Here is an 18887-nt window from a genome sequence, read left to right on the forward strand (position 1 = left end):
CTCTTCAGCTTGACATCTGAAGCCCTAAAAGACCCCACTCTCCCTGCTCCACCACATCACTGACATGAACAACTCCAAAAACAAATAATAACCATAACAGCATCTACCCACATTTGTTGAGGCCCCACGCAGTGCAAGGCAGTTTAAAAGGTGACTTTGTGAGAGCTTTGTCACCTTGATTTTACAGAAGGGGCTGCTGAGGTTCAGAGAAGCTCACTCTGCTGTGAAATGAGTTCTTTGGTCAGAAGCAATGCCCTGTGGCACACTTAGTTTCCAGGGGCCACCATGACAAAGTACCACAAATTGGATGGCTTAAAACAACTGCGATGTATTATCTCATGGTTTTGGAGGCTAGAAGTCCAAAACCAAGGTGTTGGAAGATTTTGATTCTTGATCTTTTTTGCACAGGCCTCTTGTTTTGGGCATGTGCACGTGACCCCAGGAATTTCTTCATTTACACGGATAGAAATGTCCCCTCTTCCCTAGGAAACAGTTTCCTCATTGTCTGGGCACTGCACTGTGTAGCCTACAGCCTGCAATCTCTTTCCCCAGGCAGCACAACTTGCTTGCTCTGTAGGAGAGCTCTCTGGGTCACCGTCTACCCACAGGGCAAGTTCTGGAATGGCAAGTCCCTTGGGCCACCACCAGACAGACTTGTGCCAGGCATATATTCTCCCGATATGTGTTCAAGGGTTAGTCTGCTCCCTCCGGAACCGGGATCAGGGATCTGCACTGGGAGCACAAGTTGGCTCCATGCTGGGTGGGGGAGGGGGTGGAGAGGGACCAGTCAGGTTGCCACAAAATCCTACTGCTTTTAAGTAGACTTTTTCTTAATTTGGTGCTCACCCTGTTAGTCCTTTAACTGTTTTCTGCAGCTTGGAGAAAGATGCTTTGGCTGGTTTGCTCTGGTTTGCTCTGGTTTGCTAATGCTGCCATTTGCAAAATACCAGAAATGGATTGGCTTTTATAAAAGGGGTTTATTTGGTTACAAAGTTATAGTCCTAAGGTCATAAAAGTGTCCAAACAAAGGCATCAACAATAGGCTACTGTGCTGGTTTGAATGCATTATGTCCCTCAGAAAAAGCCTTATTATTTGATGCAAACTTGTGGGGGCAGACATATTAGTGTTGATTAGACTGGAATCCTTTGAGTGTTTCCATGGAGATGTGGTTCAATCAACTGTGGACAAGGCCTTTGATTGGATAATTTCCATGGAGGTGTTACCCCACCCATTCAGGGTGGGTCTGAATTAAGTCACTGGAGCCAACAAATGAGCTGACAAACAAAAGGAGCTCAGAGCAACTGAGAATGACATTTTGAAGAGGAGCTGCAGCTAAGAGAGGACAAAACACCCCAAGAGCAACATTTTGGAAAACACCACTTTAAAACGCACCCTAGGAGCAAGCAGATGCCAGCCACTGAGATAACAGAGGTTTTCTGGACTCCAATGGCCATCCTTCAGAGAAGGGACGCCATTGTTGATGTTTTACCTTGGACACTTTATGGCCTGAAGACTGTAACTTTTGAACCAAATAAAACCCCTTTTATAAAAGCCAATCCATTTCTGGTGTTTTGCATAACAGCAGTATTAGCAAACTGAACAGCTGCCTTCACTGAAGGACACCGATGGTGTCCAGAAAACCTCTGCTAGCTGGGAAGGCACAGGCACGTGGCTGGCATCTGCTCCGGGGTTCTAGATGCAAAATAGCTTTCTCCCAGGACGTTTCTCTCTAAGTGTCTGGGGAGGTCCTCTTAGAGTCTCCCAGGCAAACTCTGGGCTAGCAAAAGTCTGCTTTCAATGGCCGTCTCCAAAATGTCTCTCTAAGCTGCAGCTGCAGCTCCTTCTGTCTGAGCACTTATAGAGCTCCAGTGATTTAATTAAGACCCATGCTGAATGGGTGGGGCCATACCGCCATGAAAACTATCCAATCAGAATTATCACCTACAGTTGGGTGGGTCATATCGCCATGGAAACAACCCAATCCAAAGGTTCCAACCTAAATCAACACTAATTACATCTGCCCCCACAAGACTGCACTAATGAACATGGCTTTTTCTGGGGGTTATAATATACCCAAACTGGAACACAGTTCTCACCGTTGTTCAAAGTTTCTGTTGGGGGATGGAGCCCTGAGGAATCTGCTTCTGCCACCTTGTTTGGGGGTGCCACCGTCATGAGTGGTGTTGGGTCTGTCTGCTCTGAGACCAGGTGGAGTCGGCCCTGTGAGCCCCCCTGGGTGGCTTCCAAAAGCAGCTTTGCCAGGGCCTGGGTGGCTGGAGGAGGGGGACAGAGTAGGATGACAGCGAACTGGTACAGGGTCTGCAGAGGTGCAGAGGACATTTCTGAGTTAAAAATTCCTGCCCAAAGGAAACCCACGCTCTCAGTCATTCCCCTACCTGGGGGCTGATGGATGGCATTTTTTTAAAAACTCAGTTTTATTGAGATATATTCACATACCATGCAATCATCCATGGTGTACAATCACCTGTCCACAGTACCATCATATAGTTGTGCATTCATCACCCCCATCTATTTTTGAACATTTTCCTTACACCAAAAAGAATAAAAATAAGAATAAAAAATTAACATAAAAACACTCAAATCACCCTCCCATCCCACACTATTTTTCATTTAGTGTTTGTCCCCATTTTTCTACTCATCCATCCATACACTGGATAAAGGGAGGGGGAGCCACAAGGTTTTCACCATCACAGTGTCACACCGTGTAAGCTACATAGCTATACAGTCGTCTTCAAGAATCAAGGCCACTGGGTAGCAGTTTGACAGTTTAAGGTGTTTCCTTCTAGCTATTCCAATACACTAAAACCTAAAAAGGGATATATATATATAGTGCATAAGAGTACCCACGGGAGTGACCTCTTGACTCCATTTGAAATTTTTCAGCCACTGAAAATTTATTTAGTTTCATTTCACTTCCTCTTTTTGATCAGGAAGATGTTCTCAATCCCACGTTGTCGGGTCCAGGCTCATCCCCGGGAGTCATATCCTGCGTCGCCAGGGAGATTTACACCCCTGGGAGTCAGGTCTGCTGGGTGGCATTTTCATAGCTCTGATTTGCAACAGTAGGAGGAGGATGGGGAGGCAGTGATCCTCCCTGCTCGTGGCAGAGGGTGCTCTGGCCCTGACAGCGAGGTTGCAGCCAGTGCGGGCTGCGTTCTTCCATTGGACAGACGCCAGGAAAGTGCGGCTCTCCACGGGCTGCAGCGGGACGGCTGCGGGATTCAGGGAGGAGGCCCCGGTGCGGAAGGCACCCGCCTTTCTCGGCCTCACCCCGCGGCAATGCTTCCCCAGGCCTTCCAAGTCCATCCCACCCCAGAACCTCCAGCCCTGTTCCCGAGCCTGGTCAGGAAACCATCAAGCCTTCCACAGCCGGACGCTGCCCTCGGGCCGTGAGCCCCTCTCCTGGGCATCTGCACCGCCTCCGACCTCCTAGCCCCTCCCGCCCCCGGCAGGCGCCCACCCGCGTCCGTGTCCCACTGGAGCCTGGCCGCGTCCTTCCGAAGCTGGTTGGCCGCCAGCGTGGTCTCCCGCAGGGCGGTGATGCTGACGGTGGAGAACAGGTCCTGGGGGCGCGGGAGGGCCAGGCTGAGCGGGAGCAGAGCGGGTCCCCCCACCCCCGTCCCCCTCTCCCCTGCCCCCTCCCCCTCCGCTCACCCGCAAGTCCAAGGTCACGGGGGAGCTCAGGTTGCCACCCGGGTCCTCCCCAACGGCGAACTGGTGCTCCAAGCGCAGCAGCAGCGTCCCCGGGCCCCACCGAGCCAGCGTGAGCAGGTGCACGGCGGGCGGCAGCTCCCGGCGCAGCGCGGAGAACTGCGGGGACCGGGGCGGGGCTGAGCCGGGACCAGAGGAGGGCAGAGCCGGAGGGGCGGGGCTGAGCCGGAAGGGGCGGGGCTGAGCCGGAGGGGCGGGGCAGAGCCGGGAGGGGCGGGGCAGAGCCGGGAGGGGCGGGGCTGAGCCGGGACCAGAGGAGGGCAGAGCCGGAGGGGTGGGGCTGAGCCGGAGGGGCGGGGCTGAGCCGGAAGGGGCGGGGCTGAGCCGGAGGGGCGGGGCTGAGCTGGAGGGGCGGGGCTGAGCCGGAAGAGGAGGGGCTGAGCCGGAGGGGCGGGACTGAGCCGGAGGGGCGGGGCTGAGCCGGGAGGGGCGGGGCTGAGCAGCGATCAGAGGCGGGCAGAGCCGGGAGGGGCGGGACTGAGCCGGAGGGGCGGGGCTGAGCCGGGAGGGGCGGGGCAGAGCCGGGAGGGGCGGGGCTGAGCCACGACCAGAGGAGGGCAGAGCCGGGAGGGGCGGGGCTGAGCCGGAAGGGGAGGGTCTGAGCCGGGAGGGGAGGGGCTGAGCTGGAGGGGCGGGGCTGAGCAGCGATCAGAGGAAGGCAGGGCCGGGAGGGGCGGGGCTGAGCCAGGAGGGGCGGGGCTGAGCCGCGACCAGAGGAGGGCAGAGCCGGGAGGGGCGGGGCTGAGCCAGGAGGGGCAGGGTGGGGCCATGATCAGAAAGGAGCTGAGCCGGGAGGGGCGGGGCTGAGCCGGAGGGGTGGGGCAGAGTCAGGGAAAGGGCGGGGCGGAGCAGCGGTCAGAGGAGGACAGAGGGGCGGGGCTGAGCCGGGAGGGGCGGGGCTGAGCCAGAGGGGCGGGGCTGAGCTGGAGGGGCGGGACTGAGCCGGAGGGGCGGGACTGAGCCGCAATCAGAGGAGGGCAGAGCCGGCAGGGGCGGGACTGAGCCGGGAGGGGCGGGGCTGAGCTGGAGGGGCGGGGCTGAGTCAGAAGGGGCGGGACTGAGCCGCGATCAGAGGAGGGCAGAGGGGCGGGGCTGAGCCGGAGGGGCGGGGCAGAGTCAAGGAGCTGAGCCGGGAGGGGCGGGGCTGAGCCAGGGAAGAGGAGAGGTTCGGGAGGTAGGGGCGGGGCTTAGAGTGGGAGATCAGGGCTCAATTAGGGATGGGATGCCTCTTAGAAAGGGAAGGGAGGGGCTGAGCCGTGGCTGGAGGAGTGGCTGAGATGTGGGGGCGGGGCTTAACCGGGGGCGGGGCTTGGAAGGGAGGGTTGTGTCTGAACCAGGAGAAGCCTGGCTTGGCCAGAAAAGGGACGGGTGGGGCTTGGCCGTGGTCTGAGAAGCTGAGCCGGGAAGGGCGGGGCTTGTAGGCGCAGGGAGGAGCTTGTTGGGGCGGGGCTGAGTCCAGAAGGGGCGGGCCTTGGCCGAGAGGCTGGAGCTGAGCCGGGCTGGGCGGGGCAGCCGCAGGGTCGCACGGCAAGACGGGGTCCCTAGGACTGCCACGACTTCTGGATAAAAAGTCTTGGTCATGAATGCACAACTGTATGATGACACTGTGAACAATTGTTTTAGACTTTGGATGATTGTATGGTATAGGAACATATTGCAATAAAAAATGGTAATAATGATTAAAAAAAAGCCAAGGGGCAAGGCTGGGAACGGATCCAGCACGTCGAGAGGCGGGACAGAGGTGGAGCGGGACGGATCAGGAAAGGCAAGGTCTCCATTCCACCCATTTCTTGTCCCTGTCCTTACCTTGGGCAGAAGGGCGGCACTCCCCTTTCCGTCCTGTACCGGGTCTCTCACCGTTTGGCGTCGGGCGACACCGGGGAGATGGCTGGAAGGGGCGTCAGGGCCCGCGGCCAGCACCACCCACTGCGCCAGGACCCCCCCCCCCCCTTCTCCGCCTGTAACCCGGGCTGTGTCCAGAATCACGAGGTGGCGGCCTCGCACCTGCAGTCCCGGCCCATTCCCTTCCGGGCCTGCCTCCGCAGAGGCTCAAATATCCCTCCTTCACCGTCTGATGTCCCTTTCCGGTGTTCCTGGCGCAAGATCGGGCAGGGAAGGGGCGCGAGCCTGGGAGAGGACGTGCCAGGGAGGTCCGCGTGTGGCGGGGAGACCAGGAGCCTAAAGTCTTCACGGGCCTAAGGGGAAACATCTGGCGGGAGAACCAGGAAGAAATAGGACCCAGGTGAGGACAGGGAGGAGACAAGGACCTAAAATGAGGACCTGGATAGGACAAGAGTTCCCAGCAAGCCCTGGGCGAGGAATAGATAATGACCCAGAGAAAGGAACCGGCGTGGGGACGGGGGTCTCAGCTTCGACGGCTTGGTCCAAGGATCTTAGGCCACCCTTCCCATCCTGTGGGGTGCATCTGGCAGCCAACTGAGACAGGAAGAGGGCTCGAGGTTCAATAAGGAGAGCAGGGTGGGAACTGGGTAAGGGCCTGAAAATGGTCCAGCTGGGGTGACCTGGGGGTTGGGGGATCAGAAAAAGTTCTGGAAGAAGGACCCTGGCTTGGATGGGCTCTGACGCCACTCACCATGAGCTCCAGGGAGCCGTCCCTCAGGCTACAGCCCCTAGGGCGGTAGGTCAGCTGGGTCAGCTGCATGTTCCCATCCTGGGGGCAGCTCCCCTGCCCCCCACCCACCCTTGTCCACCCCGGCAAACAGGCAGGACACAGAGGAGGTGGAAGAAGGCACAGGCCTAGGGACTGATCCTCCATCTAGGGAATCGGAGGGTGAGATGCTTGGTGGAGGGGCAGGCTTGGGGTCTGGAGCGTACCGTGATGTAAATGCCAGTGTTGACTGGTGTCGTAGTTTGCTAATGCTGCAGGAATGCAAAACACCAGAAACGGATTGGCTTTTATGAAAGGAGGTTTATTTGGTTACAAGGTTACAGTCTTAAGGCCACGAAGTGTCCATCAACAAAGGGTACCTTCACTGGAGAAAGGCCATTGGCATCCAGAAAACCTCTGTTAGCTGGGAAGGCACGTGGATGGCATCTGCTTGCTCCCAGGTTGCGTTTCAAGATGGTGTTCTCCAAAATGTCTGCATCAGCTTCCAACAGCCATCTTCAAAATGTCTGTCTCACCTCCAGCTGGCTATGAGCTCCTTCTGTCTGAGCTGATGTAGTGCTCCAGTAAACTAAAACGAGGCTCACACTGAATGGGCAGGGCCACGCCTCCATGGAAATTATCCAATCAGAGTTATTACCTACAGTTCGGTGGGTCACATCTCCATGGACACTGGCCCAATAGGTTCCAACCGAATCCACACTAATAGTCTGCCCCCACAAGAATCCATTAAAGAATATGGCTTTTGCTGGGGGATATAAATATACAAACCAGCACAACTGGGTAGTAGTTTCCCACCACTGGCTCAGTCTGGTTCAACTTCGGGTGGGTCATAATTTGGCCTGGGCCAAGGGGAGGCAGGTCTCTCGGGCCAGGGGTCCAGGGACCTCTTCCTCCCACTCACCTCCTTCTTCTGGCACTTATATGCCCCCCCACATACTCCCTGCTGCTCTTTAGGTCCCCGTCTTCCATGGGCACGCCCCTGCCTCCCCCCATCCATTGTCCCACTCACCCCTACCTCCTCTCCAGGGTCTCCTGCCCTTTACTGTCTGTATAGAAGCGTCCATCTGTCTACAGCGTCATGTCAAACTGACTAATGACCTCCTTCCCCCAGCCCTGTCTGAGCCTGATGGAATGAATGGCAGGAGGTTGAACTCATCCAGGCCCCACCCTGCACCTGTCCTCCTCATCATCCCAGCCGGTGCCCATTTGCTCCACGGATATCTGCCCCACCGTCCACTCCAGCTCCAGGTGCCTCTGTCCCTGGTACTGGAAAACCACCTGTGAGCACCAGGCTGAGAAGTTCTGGTGCACCTCCTGGACCAAGGCCGTCTGTGGGCACACGGGGTGGGTGGGGAGGGATGGAGCAAGCCATACCCTGAGCAGAGCAGAACCCCATGAGGTTCTGTCTCAGCTGTGAACCCCACAAAGACCCACCCTCATGCTCAAGAATGCTGATGGACCCTTCTCCCTCCACACCCACGAGTGGGGCGCCCCATATCTTTCCATGTCAGGCTTTGCTTACTATCCCCGATTATCGCAATTCCCTATTGCCTACAGGAGTGTGTATGTCTGTTTTATTGAGTCCCAAATGACATACGATAAACTACACATACTTAAAGTGTACAACTTGTAAAACTTTGAATATGATCCTTGGTAATCCGGCCCCATCCTGAGGCAGGCTGGGATAGGGAACATTGGGCTAGCAGAGAGGGGGGCACTGGACTAGGATTGAAAATAAGCCAATCCTGAACCACTCCTGATGGACCAATCAAGATAGCCCAGAATGCAAGCACCAATCAAAATCTCCTTCAGTTGAACCAATCACAAGTCACTCTTGGCTGGTCCCCCATCCGACCACAGTGCAGAGCCTTATTTGCATAAAAATCAGCCAATCCTAACACACCAAGTGACTAAGCCTTCCCCCTCTAACCAATAAAAGGCCAAGACCAAAGTCAGTGGGGGCAACTCTGTCTTGAGTTTATTTGAACTTTTGCATTCTTTGGCATGTACTATCCTGAGCTGAAACAGCCTGAGCTAGAGCAGTCTCCTTGCTTGGAGGCTACAGCCTGACGATTCCTCTGTAACATCTCAAATAAAGCCTTACTGTCACCTTGCTGCTGGCCTGTCCCATCTGTGAATTCCTTCTCCGTGGGACCCCCAAACCTGGAGTTAAATTCCATTTAGGTAGGATCCTGGTCTCATCCACTGAACTGGTAACAACCCTATGGCTGTCTGTCCCTGTACCTCAGCAACTACTGATTTTTTCTGTCATAGATTTTCCATTTTCCTAACATTTGCATAAAGGGAATCATGCAATTTGTACTTTTGTTAGGCTTCTTTCACTCAGCATAATTATTTTGAGATTCATTCATTCTTCTAAAAAAAGTAGCAACTGAATATACAACACAGTGAACCCAAAGGTGGTTCATGTTCTACAGTTAATAGTACAATATAAAAATGTTCTTTCATTTAAAAAAAACCTGAATAATATTCTGCTTGTATGGACATTCAGAAATTTGTTTTTCTATTCAACAGCTGATTTCGTTTTTTGGCTATTAAAAATAAAATGTCTATGATTCAAGTATAAGTGTTTGTAAGGATGTATGATACAACTTCTCTAAAAAAATTTCCTGTTTTTTCCTACCTAAAAGAGTGGAATGGCTGTGTTGTGGTAGGTAGATGTTCTGGTTTGGAATTGTTATGTACCACAGAAAAGACCTTGTTGTTTTAATACATCCCAGTCACTGCAGACCTATTGTGGGTGGGAACTTTTAGTTCAATTGAGATGTGACCCAGCCCATTCAAGGTGAGTCTTAATCCTTTACCAGAGCCCTTTATGAGAGCACAGAGAGAGAAGTGCTCAGAGACATTTGGAGAGAGCTTAGAACAGGAGCTAAGAGCAAAGACTCCTGGGAGGAAAGGACCAGCAGATGCCAGCCATGTGCCTTTCCATGTGACAGAGGAACCCTGGAGGCCAGCAGCCTTTCTTCAGAGAAGGTATTTTCCTCTTGATGCCTTAATTTGGACATTTTCATGGCCTTATAAGTGTAAATTTGTAAACTAATAAATCCCTATTGTAAAAGCAAACCCGTTTTTGCATTCCGGCAGCTTTAGCAAACTGAAACAGGAGAGGTTTGCTTTTTTAAGGAACTGTCAGTTGTTTTGCAAAGTGGTTGTCCCATTTTACATTCTCACCTGCAGTTTAGGAGAATTCCAGTTGCTACCTAGCCTTGCCAACATTTGATATGGTCAATCTTTACAGTTTTAGAGTTCCAAATAGGTGAGTGGAATCCCATTGTGGCTTAAAATTACATTTACCTAATAATTATGTTGAGCATAATTTCATTGCTATTGATTTCATTCACCATTGATAAATATTCTATGGTGAAGTGTTAATTACATTGTTTTCAGAGTATTAATTCTTGCGAGTTCTTTACATGTTCTGGATATGGATACTTCATCAGGTATGTGATTTGTAAATATGTTCTCCTGATTTATGGCTACTCTTTAAAGTTTTCTTAGAAGTCTCATTAAAAAAGCAGAAGTTCTTAATTTTGATGAAGTTGAATTTCTATTTTTTTTTATACAGGATTAGTTTATTATCTATTATTTATGTGTAACCTCAAATAATGTAGATATATACAAAATTTGGAATGTTGAATAAATGCTGATCAATAAAAATATTACATAGCTGCTAATGGGATTTTAAGTACAGGAAGTAATTACTAAAAAGTTTATAATTCTGTTTATGGACATGTTCATATGTGAAAGATTTTTTCATGTATATACATATTTTCAACTCCAGTTCAAAGAATTCAGAAAAATATTTACAAAATAAATAGGTGGGTATCTTCAGAATTTCACTGGTTCAGATAAACTGAGTCCTTAATGAACCATCATAAAACTTTAGTTTGTGTAAAACAATTTCGTATTGAATAAATTACTCTGATCATATAATTTTTACTGGTTTAAAATTTTAGGGTAAGAAATTTTAAAGTCTTACTAAAAATAAGAGTTTTGGTTTTGAAGATTGGCTATATAAAACATAAAGTCAGTTATGGATATGGGTGTTTTCAGCAAACTGCTCAACAATATATAAACTAAAAAGTATTCTCCATTTCCTCAAAAGATTCAAATCATTACTATTCTCTTCACATCTAGAAACTTTATTATTACCACAACAAAAATTCTAATGAAGAGTCCTTCTTTGTTTAGTAAAAAATAACATCATTATCTAATTTTAATTTTCTGATATTTTGGAAGAAACTTTTGGCTATTTAAGCACAAAATGTTTTTGTTATTGGTTTTTTATCTTATATCATGAATTACTCTCACAGACAACAAACTTTCTTACTCAGTTTTTTTCATGTTGCAAGAACATTAAAGTTTTAAAAGTTAACCAAAGTAGAATAAAATAGTAGTGCATATAGCACCTGTTGCACTTGTAATATTTCAAAATAAAATGCAGAAGATTAACTTAAGGTCAGGTTGGTAAAAGAATCAATTGTTCTTTTGGGATTATTTCCTTTTCTAAAATTATACTCTGTGTATCTGGTTCAAGGTAAAGTAGTTGAAAATTTCATGAGTATACCTACTTAATGTATTTTCTATCAAAGGGAAATGTGACTGTGAAAAATTGGTCAAAATCAATAAAAAAGTATGTAACTTTTACATGAATTTCTATTTTTTTAAATGTATCCTGCATATTTTTTTTCAAACTTTATAGCTGTTAGTTTTTAATTTATACATATAGTTCAGTAGCATGCATCCAAAAAGAAACAAACTCTCCTATAAGCCTTTCTACATGAATCACGGTAGTGTAAATTGTACTTTAAGTGCCAGAAGTAGTTTTTCTTATAAAATATTATTAAATAGCACCAACATTACTTGAAAATAAAGTGAAACATTAATAGGAATACCAGAATACAGGTTTAATTTTTAACTAAAAGAGAGAAAGCATCTCCTTGACAAAGTATTAATTAGATATGGATTATTTTAAGATTACGGTGAGATAAAAATCTGTCATAAAACATTTTGTGATTTTGCTTGGAAAAGTTAGAAAGGAAAGGATTGTATATCAGTCTTTTACATTCTATTTCAAAATAAGATATATATGTTTACATAATCAAGACAGTGCAATCTCACCAATGACATTTCTTATGGGAGATACATTGACTCATTCTATATATTAGTTTAACAAGAAAACATATAATTACAAGTGCTTTAAAGCAATCTGATTAGAGCAACATTTACATTAAGTACAAAATATACAGCAAAATGAACATTTTGTTAAATAGGCCTGTAGGTTAACAATATCTTATTTAAAGGAACATGTTTTCATGAATCTATTTTCATTTATTGTTTTATTATATTTGATAGCTACTCTCCCCACTGTGTGCTTCTATTACTGCTTTTTCCAGGATATTTATATATTCTATCTCTAAATATCCATCAAAATTTATCTGTAAAGTTAATTTAAAAATACTACTCTCCAAGTAAAAAAATAAGAAATATCATGTTTTAACAGTTGTACACAGAACTATTGTAGGGTTTTGAAAGAAATGTTCATTGATCATAAATTCATCATTATAAAATTTATACTTCTGTACTAAAGCAAAAATTGCCTTTAAAATTAAGTGTTGCCAACCTACTTGTTATAAAGTTAGATATGAAACTCTTGGCTATTAATTATAAAAGATTATTTGAAAAGATCTGCCAATAAAAATGTCTAAACATGGTTGCCCATCCGAATAGTTTTCTTAATTAGAACAATTGGGAAATGAACGGAACAGTAGTGCTTCTATGTTACAATAACAAAGAAGTATTACAGTTTCCAAATCTCCAGACCTGGTGTGGAAGTGTTCAGTCGTGGCTCAGCTGCAGGCTGACAGAAGAGAAGATGCGTCCTGCACTTGTACACAATGGGCCAATGGCAACATCTGTCACACTCTTCCATATTGTCTGCACTGAAGGCAGGACCATTAGGCAGGTCTTTACAAACGGCATTAGAATCCAGATATGCAGACAGCTGAGGGTGGCAAACAGGATTCCCGCAGTGAAGGCCAGGGGAATCGCCAGGAACACCGTCAGGAACTTGTACATCAGGTATTTGCTGATTTCAAACAGCGCATGGCTACAGATCCACACCTTGTCTAAGGAGTGCGTAGAGACCGGCTCCGCGATCACATCCTCGAAACCTAGCTGGGGATGCGAGTTGAGCCGGTGAGGATCCCTGTCCATACCCAAGTCGGCGACCTTCTCGGGGTCGCCGTAGTCGATGCCGCTATGGCGGCTGTAGACGTCGTAGTCCACGAAGAGCTGGACGTCCGCCTTCTCGGTCTCCAGCCCCATCACGGCGCTGGGTGCGTGGCGCGGCTCCCACTGCCCTTTTCATCCTGCATATTTTTATATCTACAAAATCTTTAACCCTAAATTAAAATAATTTCACCCACATTTTTCTTTGATAAGTTTTATAGGTATAGGGCAAAACCAATGATCCATTAAATCTATGATACATTTTGAGTTAATTTTTGTATATGGTGTGAGGCATAGATCTAAGTTCTTAATTTTTGCATATGCATATCCTATTGTATAGCATTATTTGTTGAAAAAAATGGAATCTTCTACTGAATCACCCATTTTTGTCAAAAATCACTTGACCACATGTGTGGGTCTATTTCTGGACCCTTTATTCTATTTCCTTGATCTATTTGTCTATCTTTCTGCCCAAAATCATACTGTCTTAATTATTATAGACATGTAATGTGCTGGGTTGAGACTGTTGTGTACCCCAGAAAAGCATATGTTCTTTTTTTTTTTTTATCATTTTATTGAGATATATTCACATACCACGCAGTCATACAAAACAAATCGTACTTTCGATTGTTCACAGTACCATTACATAGTTGTACATTCATCACCTAAATCAATCCCTGACACCTTCATTAGCACACACACAAAAATAACAAGAATAATAATTAGAGTGAAAAAGAGCAATTGAAGCAAAAAAGAACACTGGGTACCTTTGCCTGTTTGTTTCCTTCCCCTATTTTTCTACTCATCCATCCATAAACTAGACAAAGTGGAGTGTGGTCCTTATGGCTTTCCCAATCCCATTGTCTAAGGACTTCAATTGGTCTACAAATCCTAAAAGAACCCTATCAAGTTCAGCAAATGCCACGAGGCCAAAAACAACAGAAAATTATAAAGCATATGAAAAAACCAGACGATATGGATAACCCAAGCCCAAGCACCCAAATCAAAATACCAGAAGAGACACAGCACCTAGAGCAGCTACTCAAAGAACTAAAGATGAACAATGAGACCATAGTACGGGAGATAAAGGAAATCAAGAAGACCCTAGAAGAGCATAAAGAAGACATTGCAAGACTAAATAAAAAAATGGATGATCTTATGGAAATTAAAGAAACTGTTGACCAAATTAAAAAGATTCTGGACACTCATAGTACAAGACTAGAGGAAGTTGAACAACGAATCAGTGAACTCAAAGATGACATAATGGAAAATGAAAACATAAAAGAAAGAATGGGGAAAAAAATTGAAAAAATCGAAATGGACCTCAGGGATATGATAGATAATATGAAACGTCCAAATATAAGACTCATTGGTGTCCCAGAAGGGGAAGAAAAGGGTAAAGGTCTAGGAAGAGTATTCAAAGAAATTGTTGGGGAAAACTTTCCAAATCTTCTAAACAACATAAATACACAAATCATAAATGCTCAGCGAACTCCAAATAGAATAAATCCAAATAAACCCACTCCGAGACATATACTGATCACACTGTCAAACACAGAAGAGAAGGAGCAAGTTCTGAAAGCAGCAAGAGAAAAGCAATTCACCACATACAAAGGAAACAGCATAAGACTAAGTAGTGACTACTCAGCAGCCACCATGGAGGCAAGAAGGCAGTGGCACGATATATTTAAAATTCTGAGTGAGAAAAATTTCCAACCAAGAATACTTTATCCAGCAAAGCTCTCCTTCAAATTTGAGGGAGAGCTTAAATTTTTCACAGACAAACAAATGCTGAGAGAATTTGCTAACAAGAGCCCTGCCCTACTGGAGATACTCAAGGGAGCCCTACAGACAGAGAAACAAAGACAGGACAGAGAGACTTGGAGAAAGGTTCAGTACTAAAGAGATTCGGTATGGGTACAATAAAGGATATTAATACACAGAGGGGAAAAATTATGACAAACATAAACCAAAGGATAAGATGGCCGATTCAAGAAATGCCTTCACGGTTATAACGTTGAATGTAAATGGATTAAACTCCCCAATTAAAAGATATAGATTCGCAGAATGGATCAAAAAAAATGAACCATCAATATGTTGCATACAAGAGACTCATCTTAGACACAGGGACACAAAGAAACTGAAAGTGAAAGGATGGAAAAAAATATTTCATGCAAGCTACAGCCAAAAGAAAGCAGGTGTAGCAATATTAATCTCAGATAAAATAGACTTCAAATGCAGGGATGTTTTGAGAGACAAAGAAGGCCACTACGTACTAATAAAAGGGGCAATTCAGCAAGAAGAAATAACAATCGTAAATGTCTATGCACCCAATCAAGGTGCCACAAAATACATGAGAGAAACACTGGCAAAACTAAAGGAAGCAATTGATGTTTCCACAATAATTGTGGGAGACTTCAACACATCACTCTCTCCTATAGATAGATCAACCAGACAGAAGACCAATAAGGAAATTGAAAACCTAAACAATCTGATAAATGAATTAGATTTAACAGACATATACAGGACATTACATCCCAAATCACCAGGATACACATACTTTTCTAGTGCTCATGGAACTTTCTCCAGAATAGATCATATGCTGGGACATAAAACAAGCCTCAATAAATTTAAAAAGATTGAAATTATTCAAAGCACATTCTCTGACCACAATGGAATACAATTAGAAGTCAATAACCATCAGAGACTTAGAAAATTCACAAATACCTGGAGGTTAAACAACACACTCCTAAACAATCAGTGGGTTAAAGAAGAAATAGCCAGAGAAATTGCTAAATATATAGAGACGAATGAAAATGAGAACACAACATACCAAAACCTATGGGATGCAGCAAAAGCAGTGCTCAGGGGGAAATTTATAGCACTAAACGCATATATTAAAAAGGAAGAAAGAGCCAAAATCAAAGAACTAATGGATCAACTGAAGAAGCTAGAAAATGAACAGCAAACCAATCCTAAACCAAGTACAAGAAAAGAAATAACAAGGATTAAAGCAGAAATAAATGACATAGAGAACAAAAAAACAACAGAGAGGATAAATATCACCAAAAGTTGGTTCTTTGAGAAGATCAACAAGATTGACAAGCCCCTAGCTAGACTGACAAAATCAAAAAGAGAGAAGACCCATATAAACAAAATAATGAATGAAAAAGGTGACATGACTGCAGATCCTAAAGAAATTAAAAAAATTATAAGAGGATACTATGAACAACTGTATGGCAACAAACTGGATAATGTAGAGGAAATGGACAATTTCCTGGAAACATATGAACAACCTAGACTGACCAGAGAAGAAATAGAAGACCTCAACCAACCCATCACAAGCAAAGAGATCCAATCAGTCATCAAAAATCTTCCCACAAATAAATGCCCAGGGCCAGATGGCTTCACAGGGGAATTCTACCAAACTTTCCAGAAAGAACTGACACCAATCTTACTCAAACTCTTTCAAAACATTGAAGAAAATGGAACACTACCTAACTCATTTTATGAAGCTAACATCAATCTAATACCAAAACCAGGCAAAGATGTTACAAAAAAGGAAAACTACCGGCCAATCTCCCTAATGAATATAGATGCAAAAATACTCAACAAAATACTTGCAAATCGAATCCAAAGACACATTAAAAAAATCATACACCATGACCAAGTGGGGTTTATTCCAGGCATGCAAGGATGGTTCAACATAAGAAAATCAATCAATGTATTACAACACATTAACAAGTCAAAAGGGAAAAATCAATTGATCATCTCAATAGATGCTGAAAAAGCATTTGACAAAATCCAACATCCGTTTTTGATAAAAACACTTCAAAAGGTAGGAATTGAAGGAAACTTCCTCAACATGATAAAGAGCATATATGAAAAACCCACAGCCAGCATAGTACTCAATGGTGAGAGACTGAAAGCCTTCCCTCTAAGATCAGGAACAAGACAAGGATGCCCGCTGTCACCACTGTTATTCAACATTGTGCTGGAAGTGCTAGCCAGGGCAATCTGGCAAGACAAAGAAATAAAAGGCATCCAAATTGGAAAAGAAGAAGTAAAACTGTCATTGTTTGCAGATGATATGATCTTATATCTAGAAAACCCTGAGAAATCGACGATACGGCCAATCCCATTGTCACCCCTCATAGGCTACATTTTTATACAACTGTGTTCGAGATTCATGGGTTCTGGGTTGTAGTTTGATAGTTTCAGGTATCCACCACCAGCTACCCCAATTCTTTAGAACCTGAAAAGGGTTGTCTAAAGTGTGCATAAGAGTGCCCATCAGAGTGACCTCTCGGCTCCTTTTGGAATCTCTCTGCCACTGAAGCTTATTTCATTTCCTTTCACATCCCCCTTTTGGTCAAGAAGATGTTCTCTGTCCCACGATGCCGGGTCTACATTCCTCCCCGGGAGTCATATTCTACGTTGCCAAGGAGATTCACTCCCCTGGGTGTCTGATCCCATGTAGGGGGGAGGGCAGCGATTTCACCTTTCAAGTTGGCTTAGCTAGAGAGACAGGGCCACATCTGAGCAACAAAGAGGCATTCGGGAGGAGGCTCTTAGGCACAACCATAGGGAGGCCTAGCCTCTCCTTTGCAGCAACCGTCTTCCCAAGGGTAAATCCTATGGTAGAGGGCTCAACCCATCAAACCACCAGTCCCCTATGTCTGTGGTCATGTTAGCAACCATGGAGGTGGGGTAGGCGAATATCCCTGTATTCTCCACAGGCTCCTCAAGGGGGCACTACATCTTTTTTTTTTTTCCTTGTTTTTCTTCCTTTTTTTTTTTTTCAACTTTCCCTTCTTTTTTAAATCAACTGTATGAAAAGAAAGTTAAAAAGAAAACAAACATACAATAAAAGAACATTTCAAAGAGACCATAACAAGGGAGTAAGAAAAAGACAACTAACCTAAGATAACTGCTTAACTTCCAACATGTTCCTACTTTACCCCAAGAAAGTTACATAATATAGCAACATTTCTGTGAACTTGTTCCTACTATGTCCATCAGAAACCAACAGACCACAGTCATCCCTGGGCATCCCCAGAACGTTAAATAGCTTATCTGTTCTTCTTGGATCACCGTTCCCCCTTCCTTAATTGCTCTCTATTGCTAGTTCCCCTACATTCTACATTATAAACCATTTGTTTTACATTTTTCAAAGTTCACATTAGTGGTAGCATATAATATTTCTCTTTTTGTGCCTGGCTTATTTCGCTCAGCATTATGTCTTCAAGGTTCATCCATGTTGTCATATGTTTCACCAGATCGTTCCTTCTTACTGCCGCGTAGTATTCCATCGTGTGTATATACCACATTTTATTTATCCACTCATCTGTTGAAGGACATTTGGGTTGTTTCCATCTCTTGGAAATTGTGAATAATGCTGCTATGAACATTGGCGTGCAGATATCTGTTCGTGTCACTGCTTTCCGATCTTCCGGGTATATACCGAGAAGTGCAATCGCTGGATCGAATGGTAGCTCTATATCTAGTTTTCTAAGGAACTGCCAGACTGACTTCCAGAGTGGCTGAACCATTATACAGTCCCACCAACAATGAATAAGAGTTCCAATTTCTCCACATCCCCTCCAGCATTTGTAGTTTCCTGTTTGTTTAATGGCAGCCATTCTAACCGGTGTTAGATGGTATCTCATTGTGGTCTTAATTTGCATCTCTCTAATAGCTAGTGAAGCTGAACATTTTTTCATGTGTTTCTTGGCCATTTGTATTTCCTCTTCAGAGAACTGTCTTTTCATATCTTTTGCCCATTTTATAATTGGGCTGTCTGTACTATTGTCATTGAGTTGTAGGATTTCTTTGTATATGCAAGATATCAGTCTTTTGTCAAATACATGGTTTCCAAAAATTTTTTCCCATTGAGTTGGCTGCCTCTTTACCTTTTTGAGAAATTCCTTTGAGGTGCAGAAACTTCTAAGCTTGAGGAGTTCCCATTTATCTATTTTCTCTTTTGTTGCTTGTGCTTTGGGTGTAAAGTCTAGGAAGTGGCCGCCTAATACAAGGTCTTGAAGATGTTTTCCTACATTATCTTCTAGGAGTTTTATGGTACTTTCTTTTATATTGAGATCTTTGGTCCATTTTGAGTTAATTTTTGTGTAGGGGGTGAGGTAGGGGTCCTCTTTCATTCTTTTGGATATGGATATCCAACTCTCCCAGCCCCATTTGTTGAAAAGACCATTATGGCTCAGTTCAGTGACTTTGGGGGCCTTATCAAAGATCAGTCGGCCATAGATCTGA

The 18887-nt window shown here is 45.1% G+C and overlaps 2 protein-coding genes across 3 annotated transcripts; both read right to left on the reverse strand.

The window, feature by feature from the left end:
• Positions 1-3273: 3273 nt before the first annotated feature.
• LOC119520351 (lysosomal alpha-mannosidase-like) lies at positions 3274-6395 on the reverse strand. Its single transcript, XM_037818148.1, has 5 exons — positions 6327-6395; positions 5738-5928; positions 5540-5621; positions 3677-3913; positions 3274-3585 (listed from the first exon to the last, which is right to left on the reverse strand). Exons 1-5 carry the CDS (start codon positions 6393-6395, stop codon positions 3289-3291), a joined length of 876 nt encoding a protein of 291 aa, XP_037674076.1. The 3' UTR covers positions 3274-3288.
• Positions 6396-12042: 5647 nt separating this feature from the next.
• LOC119520564 (caveolin-2-like) lies at positions 12043-12713 on the reverse strand. 2 transcript variants are annotated; one of them, XM_037818504.1, is made up of 2 exons: positions 12565-12713; positions 12043-12376 (listed from the first exon to the last, which is right to left on the reverse strand). In XM_037818504.1, exons 1-2 carry the CDS (start codon positions 12711-12713, stop codon positions 12187-12189), a joined length of 339 nt encoding a protein of 112 aa, XP_037674432.1. In that variant the 3' UTR covers positions 12043-12186. The 2 variants fall into 2 exon arrangements, with proteins under 2 accessions (XP_037674432.1, XP_037674431.1); XM_037818503.1 differs by having other exon boundaries at positions 12043-12713.
• Between the last annotated feature and the right edge of the window lie 6174 nt (positions 12714-18887).

The sequence above is a fragment of the Choloepus didactylus genome, chromosome 25 (assembly GCF_015220235.1).
Source record: "Choloepus didactylus isolate mChoDid1 chromosome 25, mChoDid1.pri, whole genome shotgun sequence".
NCBI classification, from domain to species: Eukaryota; Metazoa; Chordata; class Mammalia; order Pilosa; family Megalonychidae; genus Choloepus; species Choloepus didactylus.